Source organism: Quercus robur, chromosome 10, assembly GCF_932294415.1.
Source record: "Quercus robur chromosome 10, dhQueRobu3.1, whole genome shotgun sequence".
NCBI classification, from domain to species: domain Eukaryota; kingdom Viridiplantae; phylum Streptophyta; class Magnoliopsida; order Fagales; family Fagaceae; genus Quercus; species Quercus robur.
Window position 1 is genome coordinate 37,684,801 of NC_065543.1, and position 17,047 is coordinate 37,701,847.

Consider the following 17,047-nt stretch of genomic DNA (forward strand, 5'->3'; position numbering starts at 1 on the left):
TTTGATTATGATGGGGAAAATCTTTGCAGACAAAAACCTTAACGGGTGAATTTTAGGTTACCACTCCCGAAAAATTCACTAATCAAGAAACAAGTGATTATAAGAATAAGGAATTTTACCCTACTAGTTTATCTCAAAATACCAACCTACAGTTGAACATTTACTCTAATCCTCAATTAGATTTGTTCTTGTAGAGACTTCTCTTCGCACGAATCCCAATACATGACTAACAATACAACAACTTGATTGTTATTGTTTGATGCAGAGTTTTTCAATCTACGCTTGTAGATCTGAAAGCAACTTGGTACAAAACTCTAAGGTGCACAAAAGGTATCAATAGCTCCTATAAAGCATGTATCTCAATATGAGTCTTTATGCGTATGACGAGGGCTATAAAATATTGCTTTTATATATTCTAGAAACTTAGAGCACGAAACCCTAGAAAAGTCTAAGGCTTGTTTGGTAATATTGTTCTAGTAACATTGTTTGTATTTTTTGGATATACGTGTAGGTGAAAAAATGTATAGAAATACGTGTAATATTATTTAAAAACTGAAAATTGTTGTTTAAGTGCATGTACCAAACACCTCCTAATCATCATAGGCTGAAAACATATATGAAATTTCAAAATCCACGAAATTCGATAGATTGAGAGGTGTAAAGCTAGGCATCAAGGTTCATTTAATCTCGATAGATTGAAGGTATCGATCGAGTTAGGTGTCGAGATCTTCTGTTCTAGTTTTTTTTTTTTTTTTTTGGTACTGTTTCTTGAATATTCTTCATGTCTTCAATAATAATACTTGTTACCATTTATAAAAGTACTTCATGATATTCTTGAACACACTAGAAACTATCTAATTACAAATAAAATGCATTTTTGTCAAATAATATGCCAATTACATAAAATATGACCCTAACACTCTTTTTGAGGGGATGACAAACTAGCAAGTCACGGAGTCCCACCAAAGCCAATCACACACTCGTCTATAAAAACCCTCACATTCTGTAGAGTGAGGTAAGCAACCCAGGGCACTGTTATTCTGCCATTTTCATCTATTTTCTTCTTTTGTTGCTGTTTCATTTCTTCTCTAAAACTTTCACCCACCCTACAATAACCAAAACTAGATGACCACCTGTAAAACTTCTCATATACAGTTATGGGTGGGGGCATCAATCGCCAACAACTCTCCACCAGAAAAAGCACCCATTTCGGATTAGTTAATAAAATAGTAGGACTTTATAGATGCTAATTCAATGAAAAGCACTGCCAAAGTCTTCGACATTTAGCTTCCATTTATGGAATGGTACTGACATGAATTTAAAAATATATCGTGACCCAATTTCAGAATTTTCTAATTAACATAAAATAACAATAAAGTTATTTACTGCCCTTTTTGGACCAGCGGCATCTCAAGTGCTTTTCCAGAATTTTTGGGTCAGAACTTTTCTAACTCTGCCTATCATTAAAGATTGGGTTTAGGATTACATTAATTTTACTTGTGCCTAATAATTATATGTAATCGAAGGAAATACATAAATAAATAAATAAAGGGATCAATTTTAGAAACCTATACACTATTTTCTAGACATTTTATTGTGTAATGAGTATGTTATCACTTTATTTTGGTAAGAAAATTCATAAATGGGGTTACCATTTGTAAAGATGGTGTGATTAGTGTCGGTAAGCTTTAAAATATATAATTACCATTAACTTTCTGGTTAACGTTTGACTAGACAACTTTGTTTTTGTTTGTAAGAGGATTTGATCATGTTTATGTTGGAGTCGATTACTTTGCTAAAACAATAGTTTTCCTTTACAAAAGTGTAAAAGCGATAGAGTTAATTACTTTCCTAAAAGATGATTTTATTTTAATAGATTTTCTTATTTGTTCAAACGTGGATTAAGTTATAATTGTAACCTTAAAAAAAATGTGATTCAATCAATCGCTTTACAGTCCCTTGCACGCAAACTATGCAAACAATCACAAAAATTGCAAACCATCAAATCAAAGTTGTTAATAATTCAAAAGTCACGAGGATGTTTAAAGATTAGAAATAAGTTACAGGGATTGAAAGCAATTATGAAGGGAGATTAAAGACATGAAAAACACACTAATTACTGACGGATCAAAAAACACGGAAGCATTAGCCACAATGTTGGGTAATTATTGAATTTATTGTTGATTTGACTCTTACTCTCTTAGAATAGAAGACATGAAAAAGTTAAAAAAAAAAAAAAAGGTAATTCTAAAGGGCACGATAAAAATGGGAATTCAACACCTGTTTTATTATAAATTATTTTTTAAATGCACACTCAATTGGATGAATCCTCTTTGTGAGCCCACCTTACCCCTTGCTTGATTCTTTTCTTCTTTTTTACTTTCACCCTAACATTTTTAGGTTGCTTTTATAGGTTTTCAACCTAATGAGTATTCTTTCTTTTTCTTTTATTTGTCGCATTTTTACTTACCTTAACTTATGCTTGGACCACCTTCGCAGGTGTAGACACCATGTTCTGCAACCTCCATTTAAACTAGCAATATTATCTAACCCCAAAATGGCTTAAAAAAATAATTCTCAAGTTGAATTTATCCTAAAAGTTATAAAAAATCGAAAACCCAGTAAGGTTGGAGGCTCTTAGTTGGCATTTTGACACCTACACAAAGTGTTGAACGACACTCAATGACTCAATGCCTTAGGCTCAATTTGTTTAATTAACATTTTTTCTTTTCAAAAATTTAAGTTGTTAGGAAATGCTAAATTTAATCACTTAACCATGAACTTAGAATCTCCTACTCAAATGTTATGTTAAATTACCGATTCTCTCAAAAGTTTAAGTTATTAGGAAGTTGTAATTTTAATCATTTAACTATAATTCTAACACAATTTTCAGCAATTATCTTCAGTTTTTCTTATACCAACATGCTTACCTGATCTTTATTGGACATAAGTATGAGATTAATCCAGCATTGGAGAGTTTGATATTCATTTAAACACAACGGGTTTTGCGGTTTTTATGTCTAGGAATCAGTTTGCATAGGATGTTATGAATAAGAATAAGAGAGTTAAGTTAACTGTCTGAAGAATAGGTGTATCCCAATGATTATTGAAGAGATTCTAAGAATTGAGTGTCTATATGTAGGCTACGAACGCATCCTACGTTTGCTTACTTGATGAGTTTCACCTTTCTTTATTGTCCACTAATTAAGATAGGTTTACTTTACTTGACGAGGTTGATGAGTTTGATATTGATGGTTGGTCGGTCGGCAAGATTTATTGGAAGAGACGGAACATACTGGTTGACATTGCTTATCCAAGCTTTGGTTGAGAGCTCATCTTGAATGGGTAAATGGTAAGTGAGTGTTTTCAAAGAAAATGGTGTGATGATGCATTCTTTTGCTTTTGGGTACTATTAGGTACTAGCTTATTGGTTCTTTTCAATATTTCATTAATATTTGTTATTCTTTTGCTTGAACATCAATGGTCTTTTTTTTTTTCTTTCATTATGGAAAGTGATTGTCAACTAAGATTCTTGACTTTATGTTTGCATGCCAAGAAAAATCCTAAGAAGTTATTATATTTTATATTTTTAATTTTTTAAAAGTTTTTTTTGAGTTATTTAATTGTCTTTACATAATTTGGTTTGCCTAACTGAAACACATGATAAGCTAAAGTGGCATATGATGGCCACCTCGTGCCCAGATGCGAAGGAAAAGTTTAAATTAAACTACTATATAATGTTAGGCATCACAATTCAAATTTTTAAATTTTAAAGGACAAAATTTAAATAACCTTAAACTTTATTCTTTTCAATAGTACAATGTAAGTTTTTCATCTTAAAAATTTATTAGGTAGTTTGGGAGTATACTTCTTCCCTCTCACATGGGGTGGACCTTATAATAGGTGAGACCTATCCCTATATGAGAGGGAGAGAGTATACTCTCCGGGTATCAATAGTAACCCTTTCATCTTTGTCTTTTTGCACCTCAAATTTGATTCTTACAATTTGGTTAGATTTGGCAATGTTATGCTCAACTTTTTGACAGAAACATCAAAATTACTATACATGGAAACTTTTTAAGTGCTCACAATTCTCTATAATCGCAAGCAAATGTCACACTGCTTCCTTGTTTTTATGAAACAGTAATTGTCTTTTTATGTCCTGCTTACAACTTCCAAATATTCACTTATTGTCTTCAATGATAATTACAGGTTGCATTTAACACCACAACCAATTTTTATTTATTATGAAGATCCAGGCTAAAGCATCCACCCAGGAATGAACCCATGGACATTTTGTGCTGGAGCTCCAACATTCATCTCCTCTGAAGCTACTGGATTGTATCTGTTACCAATGAAATTTCAAAAAAATATAAGGAGAATAGTATCAAGTATGGAAGGAATAATAATACTTAATGAATTACTGGATATTAAAGAGGGTCAAAGGTACCCAATTTGCAGTGTGGAATTGCCTCCCAAAGGTTGAAAGAACCCCTCTGATTGAGGAGGAAGCTGGCTATATTGAATGCTCTGGCCTCCAGCTTCCCATGCTTGTCGAAGGGGAACTTGTGCATTATTGCTTTCATCCAACTGTAATGTAGAGAAGATTCATGGCATGCATTTTCTTTGAAAGCCTATCATATATTAGCTAGAGTGGCAAGAGATTAAGGGAGAAGATAAACTGAGAAAAAATGTCAGCAGCATAGCTAGTCATACAAATTTCGAGTAGTTCAAATCGCCTAGTCATGACCTGTTATCTTGAGCTTACTATTTTCATATTTGCAAACAAAATTTAACATTGTATTGATACCTTCTTCCTAAGTGATCTGTTTGCTTCCACCAGCATGTGTTCCTGAACCAAAATGAGGGGCAGTATATATCAAAAGCGGGAGGCATAGAAGCATATAAAAAATAGACATGTTTTGAGACACATACCCTATTTTGAAGATCAACAAGCTGATCAAGCATATATTGAGTCTGGAAAACATGTAATAACTAGTCAAAAGATCTCATCAAATGCATTACAGAACTGTGTAGTATCAGAAAATGTAATTTTAGATTTGAACTGAAGAAAAGACTATTTCATCATGCACCCAATGCTACCAATAAGATAAATATCTAATACAAATTACCATTTGTCCCCAAAACATACAAGCTATCACGAGATGGTAAATTTGATTATATAAACATTATTTCAACTCTTCTTTACACATGTGAGTCCAGATTTCCTCTTAAGTGATTCTCCTTTATATATGATACTCAACATATACAATTTTTAACTTACAATTGGGAGGTAAAATAGAGATAAGGTTCGAACTGATAATCACCTTAAATTGGGGTAAAATAGAATGGATTCAGAGTTCGAACTCAAGATTACTTACTTTGATATCATGATAAATTATCACTTGTTCCAAAAATTTAAACTATTAGAAAATTGTGACTTTAATCATTTAACAATTATCTAACAAAATATAAAATCTAGTCGTTTAGGTTCACACAATGCCGACAAGAAACAGAAACTGGCCAGGGTTACATTGGAGTCCAAACCAAGCTGAACAGGCTGCCATGAGCCAACTATTCAAATCACTCAACCAAGCTGCTCAAACTGAGGTTGGTGAAGAGCAAGTAGTTCAGACAAGTTTTGTAATTAACTCTACCTAAAATGTTTTCCTATTGTGGTTCAACAAAAAATTGACACTCAGTTGCTCACTAAGGCAAGTCTTACGTGACCAACGCAACAGAAAAGGAAGTCAAAACAATGTCAGTAAAGGGAAAGATGTCCTTATCGAATTTGGTTTTATAAGGACAAAAACAAGATTGTCAAGGTTTATGGAAAGGAAAACTGGCCTATCACATGACCCTGGCTTGAAGTGAACGGCAGAAAACGATTCTAAAATTACCACAAGTACTACAGCAATGTTAGGTTTGATACCAGCTTCAACCTACTCACTTTTGCCAAAATTCATGGAAACTTTCAGCTAAGAGCCTAAGCCGAAGCTTTGGTGAGTAAATTAATTTAGGACCAAGATTTGCCAGGATAAGCCTTGGTTATTTTTGCAATCTCACTTGCATAAGAGCTTTTAAGATTGATGTATGACACAATACAAGTCAGTTTTATTAATTGTTAATTTTCTATTATATATTTTTATCTAATTTTCATATACTTAGATATTATGTGTTTATTTCCTTATCTGTAATAGTATTAGGGTGCATGGGAAGAATTTAATTACAATCAATTTAGAAGTTCTTTTACTTGGTAAAAAAGTTTTATGAAGTCTATATAGTTAGCCTTCACAATGTAACATGAAAATCATTATCAACAAATTAAATGTCTTCTTAGGCTTTTTCTGTTATTCTTCTTTGTGAACTTAAACATTTAAAGATTGTGTCAAGTTAAAATGAGTTTTATCCCTTTCATAGAAATCTGAAAGTGTATAAATTGCCACATTATTAAAAAATTTAAATAACGTAGCAAACTACATATCTTTAGATTTGTAAAATCTAAATTAAATCATAAGAGTATTCACATTAACTTGTGAAAAAATTTATGTTTATTTTAGGATAAGAACATACTTTTTCTATTTTACTTAACTACTTTTTAAAAATATCCACATCAAATGATCTATTCTAAACTTTATTTCATTAAAAAATTGAAATTTAAATTGAATTGTAAGAGCATTCACAATAGACAAAATGGACCATTTTTAAAATGAAGAGTTGCTCTTATGGTGCAATAATGTTATTAGTGAAAAATGTTAGATTCTAAATATTTAGGATTTAATGTTTAGGTTCTAATTTTATGTATGTTGGCAAACCGAGTACAATAACATGTCTAGTATAAGATATTTATGTCTTAGAATAGGTTTAGACATTACTCAAGTTGATTTAAGTCAAGATTCAAGAACATTCAAGCTGTAGAAAGAAGAATTCAGAAACTGTAAGGCTCAACTGATCGAGTGCCCATGAAACATTTAGGATTTGAGTCCAACACTGCTAAGTATAAAAGAAAAACCCTAATACGCATTTTTCAAGACTTGTGAGTTACTCCTATGAGATTTGTGAGGTTCTATGAGGTTCTATAACCTTCTAACTCAACAAGTATCTACTGGAGATTAGATTGATATTGCATGAACCAGTGAAGATAAGTTGCTGCAACAAGATCAATTACTATTGATAATCTAAAGTTTTGAGTGGAGATCTCAAAGTCACAACCAGAAGTGTTTGTGTGCAACAAATTTAGAATAGAAAGGCCTATGGATTTAGAACTGTGTGTGGTCACGTGAGAAAGTACAACAAAAGGTAGCATTAGATTTAGGGTTAAATCTATTATAAAAACTTCCATTTTATTTAGTGAATTGTTGCCTTGTGAAATATTTAGGTTAAATCATTCCCAGGTTTTTTACCTTGAAATCGAACGATTTCATTGGTTTTCTTTGGTCATCATATCACTAGTGTTCTTTATTTTTTCACTGTGTATGAGATAATTTATTATTTTTTAACCTAAATTTTCATAATTGACCTAAATAACAACTTGACTATTATATTAGGTTAAACAAATTGTATTTTCTAAAGGTCTAAAATCCAACAAAAAAGTTGGTGAAATATATATGAGACAACTAATGTCAAGCTTTGTTCTCTTTAGATCCAATTGGTTAAAGATGCACTTCCACTTGTCATAGCATGTGCCACTCACACGGCAATGTAATTTTAAATCTTACTAAAACGAATGTCCAAATATGGATTTTTTTTTAATTGATAAGTTTACATACATATTCTATGGGTCTTGAATCACCACATTACCTTTTACCTAGGATTTACAAGGGTAAAAGATACCAGCTTAGCTAGAGTTCATCGGCCCACTTGTGAGGAAATTTTTTAAACTGAAACTCTTCGTAAATTTGACACATGATGGTGCACTTGTGAGTTGTGACTTCAATATGTGCATCAGCCCATCAGCAACTTTGATAGACAAGATGGTAATTATTTATTAACTGACTGAATACATGAGCTATATGTTGTTACAAAAATTCTTTACCTTAGTTGACCTAATTTGGTTCAAGGATGTCTCCAGTTGACTCTCAAGTTGCTCCAGCTCCTTTGTGTTTAATGGGCCCAAATCTTCCCCAAGGAGATTTCTACAACGTTCAAGATCAAGAATTCAAAATAAATTCTACTCAATCTTGCTGCTTGTACAGATTGTTTGGTAAACAAATATCAACACATAACTTGCAGCTTAAGTTAAACAAATTTTTTTTCTTTGGGTTAGTAAATTGGGCACACTCAAAAGAATAATATCCAAGTAACACAATAAAAGGCATTAATCAATCTGCACAATTAACGACTGTAGATTACCTCTGAGCTCGCTGTAGAACCTCAACTTTTGATTTTAGCCTCAAATATTCCTGGTAGCTGCTCTGCTTGGGAACATAATGAACATAATCAAGTTTTGTCGTGACAAGCAAAATTCTCCAAAAGAACATACATATGGGCCAAATTTCACATTGAATATGCATAAAAACTCATGTATATAGTGTGCGTAAAATATGATAATTTTTGGATAAAAATATCTTATTATGGAAAAATTATCATAGGAGACTGTCTCATGAAACCTTCCTCTCACAACATGTGAGTCTCACAGGTCACAGGTTTGTAGAGTCCACCAAATATAAGTGGCATTCTATAAAACAATATCATGTGTATGATCCATATGATGATGTCATCTTTATTCTTTAGTACGAGAGGCATGAGAGAAAACTTCAAGCTACCTGAGTCTCATTAATTGGTCGGCTGGCTTCCACTGCACTATAACTGCACTTTTGGTACTTTTCAAGTGTTTTCAACATGCTAAGATGGAAGGAAAAAATAATCAGAATGAGTCCATTTGTTTAACAGCTAGCTAAAATTACAAATCACTACAATATATAAATAAATAAAAATACCATTTAATTACTACATCTTTAAAGCAAGACGCTCAATATATGTGAGTATATAATAAAATTGGAGTAAGAAGAATGAACTTTGTGAATAGTTATAAAGTAATTAATCAAGATGCAGTATAAACTTTGGTATAAGAAGATGTTATCCTTTACCACGTCCAGTCATCCACACAACTATTACATTATAGGACGTTGAGAACTTATTATGAGCCACTAAAAATCCCATTACTAAATCCCCATCACATGTCTTTCATCAGGATTTGTATAAATATGATATGAGGTAAGACAAGGAAATTGTGAGCTTCCAACTGCACGTTGCACTGCAACCAATTGCATGCCACCATGCAATAAATATCTTTCCACAAATATTCTTTTCTACTTTTTGAGGGGATCATCAAGGTTAAGTACTGTTTAAACTAACTAGCTAGCTGGGATAATAGTGGGTTTAACTATGTATATATAGGAGTTGTTCTTCTCTAGTGCTCAAAGTTAAGCCTACAAAAATGAAATATATTCTCCCAGTGTAGCCTAGTGTACACCTGGGTGAACTCTAGCTAGTACAGTAACCTTTATTAGATACATTTGATTTTTCAAGTAAAAGTTGTTGATAGTGAAAGGTATTGGAAGTTTATACTTTCTATATGATTGAAGACTAAATTAAGGTATTGATTATTGGAGAAAATTAGGAGATTGTAATAAATCAACAAATAAATTGAGAGGAAAATGTGGAATTGAAGCAATCAATTCAAAATTTTATAAGGTTGTAGGCTCCTTTGGGATTATGAATTTTCTTCAAGGGGATGCCAATTGCAATGGAGCTCACAAGAACAAATTTGCATGTAATGCATATTCAGTAACAAATTAGAAAAGCTAACTGCCTAAGTTATGCTTTGAAATGTCTAATTTTCTTATCATTAAAGGACGATGGTGCACCTTACCAGAGAAGAGGGATAGATGGCATATATGCAATATAGGAAGGTACAATGTCAAAATGCTTATGGGTTTCTCCAAGGTTGTCTATGATATAAGGTAAAAGTTGGAACTGATTGGAGGTTTAAATGATGAAATATAGAGTGCAACCCTAACTTCGAGGATAGGGTTATGTACACTTGGTATCTTAAGTTGACCTTTTGCCAGAAAGATGCATGAAAGGCTAACTCATCTTTGGCTGGATGTCATCTAGGCTTCACTTAAGGAGCTTCAACCATAACCTATTAAAAGCAACTTATCTGAGTTATCTTTAAGCACACCTTATGATATATATGTTATTATTTTCATGCATGTATTCTTTTTTTTTTCTTTTTTTTTGAGATAATATTTTCATGCATGTAGGTTTGTTTACCTAGCATTGATATGTTATCTTTCTTTTTTTCCCCTATCTTTTTTGTATTTTTTAATTGGTATATCACCTACACACTTAAAAGGCCTTAAATCAATGAGCTCAGCCTTAATCTCATTCTTATAGGAGGAAGAAGTACTATTTGACTTAGAGCTCATTAGAAACCATAATGCCTTTTCTCCTTTTTCCAAGGAATATATATTTTAATGGTGAGGCATTTGGCTTATATATGATACATATTTAAATATATATTAATACATACAACGTCAAATAAAGAATCTGTAAAAAAAAGTAATTAATATATTTTTTTTTTTTACTGAAGACCAAAAGTGATTTAATAAAAAAAAATTAATATTGAATTGCTTAATTTTAATATAGTAGTGTCTTCTAACTTATTTTAACTAACAAGTAACAAAAACTACATTGATATATATATATATGATGAAAAAAATGTGAGCTTTTAAAAATTACATAGCAATATAAAAATGAGTCAATAAAAGATAAATTTTTTTATTATATTGTAGGAAAAACTTAGGTTGAGTACTTTAGGTTTAGGTGTAGTGCATTAAGTGTAGTGAAATATTTGGTCGCATTGAACAATAGAAAACAAATGGTGTTATATATTATTTTCAAAGACTAACAAGTTCAATTCAACTACCATTTCATTCAAGACTTGGAATTTTAAACCCTTTTTATCTCTTTTAAAACATTATAAGAACTAATAAATAACTGAAGTTTTATTCACTGCAATATAGTCAAAAACACAATTATCAAGTCGGCCATATTCATGTAACTCAATCCAACACTCATCATTACTTGTTGGGTAAGAAGGGGAAAATAATAAGAAAATGTTTATATGCATGCATATAAACCTAAGTTCTTTTTATTCTACTCATAAACCCATTTGATGTTTGGAAATTTTTAATTCATCATCTACATGTGTACATGGAGAAATTCTTTAAAAAGTAGACATTGAAATTGTGTGGCATAGAAAGTTAATTCCTATTTCAATTATTATAAAGAAATGATTGTATCCATGTCCAATTCCAACAACGTAACTACAAGTCTACAACTATATAAAGAAGTTACATACAAGGGGGAAATTATCTATACAGAAGAATCTAAAAAGGAACATAATCATTGTGAAGAAGATAGAAAAGAGATTGAGGTATTTGTGAGGGAAATGTGAAAAAAGAAATTGTAAAGGTAAATAAGTAATGAATGAATGGCTAATAAGTGGAAATAAATAACATACAAACTAAAGGTCAAAATCGTCATGAAAACAAAATAAATTAAGAAGATACTAAAGAGACTTGTGGAGAAAAGATAGGGAATAATAAAAATAAGACTATGAATAATGAAGGAACCGCTAAATAAAATAAGGGAAAGAAAGATAACCAAAGATCAAAATCATTGTTTTTTTTTTAGGAAAAAAAAAAAAGAAAAAGAAAAAAGAGAGAGACTAAGAGATTTTTTGAAGAAAAAAAAGAAAAAAGAAAATAAAACTATGAAAGATAATATATATATATATATATATATATATGTATGTATGTATGTGTGTGTATGAGATGAGAGAAAAGATTATCAATATCATCAGTAAACTACAACTCTATTTTTATTTTTAGTTTTTTATAGGAAGATTGTGAATTCTTTATTCATGACAAGTAAGATGGATTAAATCATGAGCCAAAGCTTGCTCAATACCTCGACTCTAAATTTGGGAGGAACTTTTACTCCAAAAATAAAGAAAATAAAAATTGAGAGAAAATCTCAGCAAAAAATCCTAGACATCATTTGTTATTATACATTTCATTATACTTATCGTCACGAATATAATGTGACCACTGTCTAAATATATATATATATATATATATATATAGACACACACAAAATAGTACCACTAACAACAAAGTTAGCTTATCTAATGTTCAAAAAGAAAAATTACACCAACCCATCATTCCTTTTTTTTTTTTCATTCACTCAAATATTTAGCATAACTCTTGTGCTCATTTAGTTATTATTGAGTTCTTGAATCAGTATAACTAAAATCCTGGCGAAGCTTCCGACAAGTACCACTCATGAAAAATCTAAACTTCAATCTCATTATACAAATCTAGCTTCCTGTCAACATATATACATTGTTACCTTTGAGGGTGAAGTTTAACTCGTGCAAAATAGATCTATTCTTAAGCTTTAAAGGGATGAGTTAAGAATTTTTAGTTTAGCAAATTGATATCTATCTAGTTTAGCACCAAAATCAAAACTATACATATTATCAAAAAGAAAATTTAAAACTACGACATCATTAATGGCTAATAAACAAATAAGGGCACGACATCATACTTAATGCATAAGTTGAACAAAACTATCATGCATCATTTAAGAAGAAAGAAAATCTTATACTATGAAAGCCACCAACATCTTCTACCATTTAAGAAGGAACTCTTAAGAAAAGAAGTAAGATTATTTAAGGTGGTGATTTGTTAGAAATTGTCTCAAATTCCTAATTTAACTTGGTTTGGGTTTTTCTTGAAGTGGAAGGAAAGTCTATTATTTGTTAAAGAACTAACCAGTCCACTAAAAATTGTATTTTTAATTAACTAAAGAAATAAATATTGAAGTCTTATAAATAGACAGTAATATAAATGTAGTTGGATTTAGCCAAGAGTATTTGCATATAGGGAGATGTGAGGACTCGTAGAAAAGTATGGAGTGAGTTCCTTTGAAAAGTAACAAGTGTTTGTCTATTGTTTAAGTGAGACAAGACCGTTTGTGTATTGATTTTTTAGAGTGCTATTGAATTAGTTTGCGAGAGTTTTAGAGTTATTTTATAACTTGAAAGTGCATTTTGATTAAACACTTTGTAACCTTCTTGATATGGTGAATTCATCCTCTACATCCTGTGTGTATTAGCTATTATCAAATCATTTAAAAATTTCATGTTCATCTCTTGAGTGAGGTTGTATCTATTTTTCTTTCTACTCATCTTTGTTTCTATTGTTTGCTTGTTAGATATTCTCAAGCTCATTATAGTATTCACAATCAATTGTGTGTGAGAATTCTATTTGTAGGCTCTTTTGTGCAACATGAGATATCTTAACCATAAAGTGTAGAGTGTGTATTAACTTTGTGTATCTTATAAACTGCATTTCACCTCATGCTCCAGGATAGCAAACTGTCATCCTGTCTTACGTTCTTTAAAACATTTTCCACGGAACCAGTACCTTCATGGATCTTTGAACAAGTTCAATATATCATGTATATCAATAGCATCATAAAAAGCTCAGCGATAATATGAATATTTTATAATTCATTCTTTTACAAAAATGCTTTTATGAAGTAAGATTTAATATTTAAGTTTTATTCTTGTCTACGTTAATATTAATTGAGTATTTTAGAGTACAATGGGCTATATCATAAATAAAGTACATAATAATGAGCTTGAGTTTTTTAGAGTACAATGAGCTTGAGAATGCAATGGGCTATATCATAAATGTAGTATAAGAAGAAAATGTTTTTCATGTTTTCAGCTGTTTATAGTGACCCAAAATTCTGGTCTATTGAAAATATCTTTGGTTGACCAAGAAAATATGAACATTCTTTTTAATTCCATGCAAAAGTAGTATTTTTTTAAAAAAATCATACGAGCTAAATGCCTAAAAATTCTTTTCGGAGCAAATTCAAGAATACAATCAAACGCTAGAAAAACAAACAAGGCTCAATCCACTACTATATGACCAATTATGCTTTATGGAACTGAATATTGGACGATTAAGAAGCAGTGTATTCATAAAATGAGTATATCTGAAATGAAAATGCTAAGATGGATAGTTGGAAATACACAAAAAGATAGGGTTCAAAATAACGAAATTTGCTTAAAGATAAGAGTAGTCCCTATTGATGAAAAGATAAGAAAAAGTTACTTAAAATGGTTTGGTTATGTGTAGAGGAGAGCAACTTATGCACCAATAAAAAAGAATGAGTTTATACAAGTTGAGGAAACGAAAAAAGATAGAGGAAGACCAAAAATCACATTAGTTGATATAATAAAAAATGACATATCAATTAAGGGAGTAACAAAAAATATAACATTAGATAGAGTAGAATGAAGACAAAAAAATATATATGACCAACCCTAAATAATATGTTGAGAATCTATAACGGACTCCAAAATTTTAGGATTAAGACTTTATTTGTTGTTTTTGTTGTTGTTGTTAATTTATTCATATAGTAAAAGAAGTTCATTAAAAGTGCCTTTCTCACAAAAAATAAATTCCAAAACTTTACTTTCATTTGAGATTTGAGAAAGAAAATACTCAAGAAAACTTCTTCTTATTTTTATTTTCACAATTCAATAGTTGAAAGATGAGAGATTTGAACCTTAAATATCTTCATAATAAATATTATGAAGGAGCAAAAAATTAAGTTACAAGACCCTTAACAATTCCCCATAAAACTTGAAACCCCATTTTAAAGTACTAAGACAAATTTTTTATGACCTTTTCTTCTTAAACCTTTAACAGATTCATTGCCATATATCTCCAACATACTTGGAAAGCGAGCCTCATGTGATTTTTTTTTTTTTTTTTTTTTTCATTTTTTCTATTTTCTTTTTAATTTGAAAAATAAAATATCTTTAGTGACCTCATTACCTATAGCTAGATTCGTGCTATACGATCAGATGGAAGGATGACAATAGCATTATAATATGAAAATATATGCATAAAACTCCAAAGTTCAATAGCACAAAAAAGGCAATCTTTATTTTCTCAACCAAAAAAAAAAGGAAAATCGTTAAACACCAAATATGTAACTTAATAGCTCTTTTGTGTTAGAATGATTACTATTATATCATGAAAATATATGCACACACACAGCAGCAGTCAAATTCCTCTTTCTTTTCTTTTTTTAATTGTAATTCTAAGTCTTCAAGTTAAAAATTGTGGATATGGTTTTTTGAGATTTGGATTTAAGTCTAAAGTTATTTGAAGAGTACAATTAATATTGGAGAAATAAAAACTAAAGTTAGCTTTATCAGCTCCTTAAAAAATAATATTAATAATAATATTACACATCAAATTAAACCATTCTACACTGGTTACAAGGGTTGTTTAATTTGCAACTTAAAAGCAAACAGACAGCCTTGTCTCTCAATAAAAAATTATTTAGCTGCAGCACAAAGTGCAGCATACTTACACATCAAACGTCACATCCCTGGCACCGAATCATAACAGTAAACCAGTGCTGTTAATGGTTTGTTATATACTCTAAATAATGATTATTTCAGTTAAGTTACTCCTGCTTTATTCTTCATAATCAATAAGTTAAACAACTTAATAAATTTAAAGGTAGGAAACAACCCTAGTTATTGAACTTGATAAGAACAAGTTCAATCTGAGAATCAACTGATCATTTCCATTAGGGCCACTACTGATCCGATTTCATTTTGAGAGAAAGATAACGAAGAGGGATTCACATCTTCACTGAAAAGGGTCTTGTGGATCTGTGAATTATTGAAGTAATCCCCTACTAAAAGCTCAAAAGATGCTTTGCTAGTATATAATTTTTTTTACTAAAATATTATAATACAAGAGAAGATAGTATATGGAACAAAAAAAGCTTAGATCTTCAAGAGAGAAAATCATAAAAAACTCAACTTTCACTTGAATGCAAAATCAATCAAAGCTGACACAGAAAAACAGATCAAAACCTGAGCCAATCAATTCAATAAAATCAAAAAAGAGATAGGGTCTAGGGGAAGAAAAGGACAAGTATCCATAATATCATCAAGCTGCACCATGGCAATGTCTAACTTCATATAAACCACAGATCTTGCAAAAAAACAGGTCACATACACCCATTAAGCATACAAAATCCAAAGTTGAGAAATATACACATACAAACATATATATAAACATATATCATAATACATAAACACACACACATATATATGTATATATTTAGAGAGAGAGAGAGAGAGAGAGAGAGAGAGAGTTATACCTAGGACTGCTACAGAACTCATAGAGCTTGCCACGGTTGGAGAAAATGATGAGAGCAACCTCAGCATCACAGAGAACTGAGAGCTCATAAGCCTTCTTGAGCAGCCCATTTCTTCTCTTAGCAAATGTCACCTGCCTGTTGATTTTGTTTTCTATCCTCTTAAGCTCAACTCTTCCTCTCCCCATGATCTCTCTCTTTTTTTTTGGCTTACAAACTAAGACTAAAGAACTCTCTCTCTCTTTCTTTCTAGTCTTGGTTAAAGGATGAACCAACTTTCATAAAGAGTCTGTTTGTTTAGGGTACCAAATGGGATAAAATAGGAACAGTGAGAGAAATGGAAACCCCGAGAAAGGTTGTCCAAGTGTTTTTTTTTTTTTTTTATGTTTACTTCTGATTTTATCTTTGTACTTTTCATGTATACATGAGTATCTACAGGTGGGTTTTGATTCGTTTCAGATTATTACATCCCATGTTTCTCACTGTATCATCTAGATACACAACTGACATGTATTTAACCACAAAAAAATATATATTAAAATTAAATTTCATTATCAATTTACTAGGTAATGACTAGGTTACTTTGTAATGTCTATTGGATGTCAACACCAACCTTAAACGTCACGTACTTTTGGTTCCACACGTGTCGACTTCTCAGTAGTGGATCTTTTATAAGGTCTTAGTTATATATTTTCCCTTTGAAGATACTGAATGCCAACCTTTGTTCTTTCTTTATCTTGTTTTCTTCCTTTTTTTTTTTTTTTTTTTTAATTTC

At 30.8% G+C, this 17,047-nt stretch overlaps 1 protein-coding gene across 1 annotated transcript; it reads right to left on the reverse strand.

Moving 5' to 3' along the window:
- Positions 1–4,036: 4,036 nt before the first annotated feature.
- On the reverse strand, positions 4,037–16,641 carry LOC126703389 (agamous-like MADS-box protein MADS2). The gene is made up of 8 exons (XM_050402347.1): positions 16,276–16,641; positions 8,766–8,844; positions 8,353–8,414; positions 8,036–8,135; positions 4,936–4,977; positions 4,811–4,852; positions 4,451–4,590; positions 4,037–4,345 (listed from the first exon to the last, which is right to left on the reverse strand). The coding sequence occupies exons 1-8, from the start codon at positions 16,458–16,460 to the stop codon at positions 4,261–4,263; spliced, it is 735 nt and encodes a 244-aa protein (XP_050258304.1). The 5' UTR covers positions 16,461–16,641; the 3' UTR covers positions 4,037–4,260.
- Between the last annotated feature and the right edge of the window lie 406 nt (positions 16,642–17,047).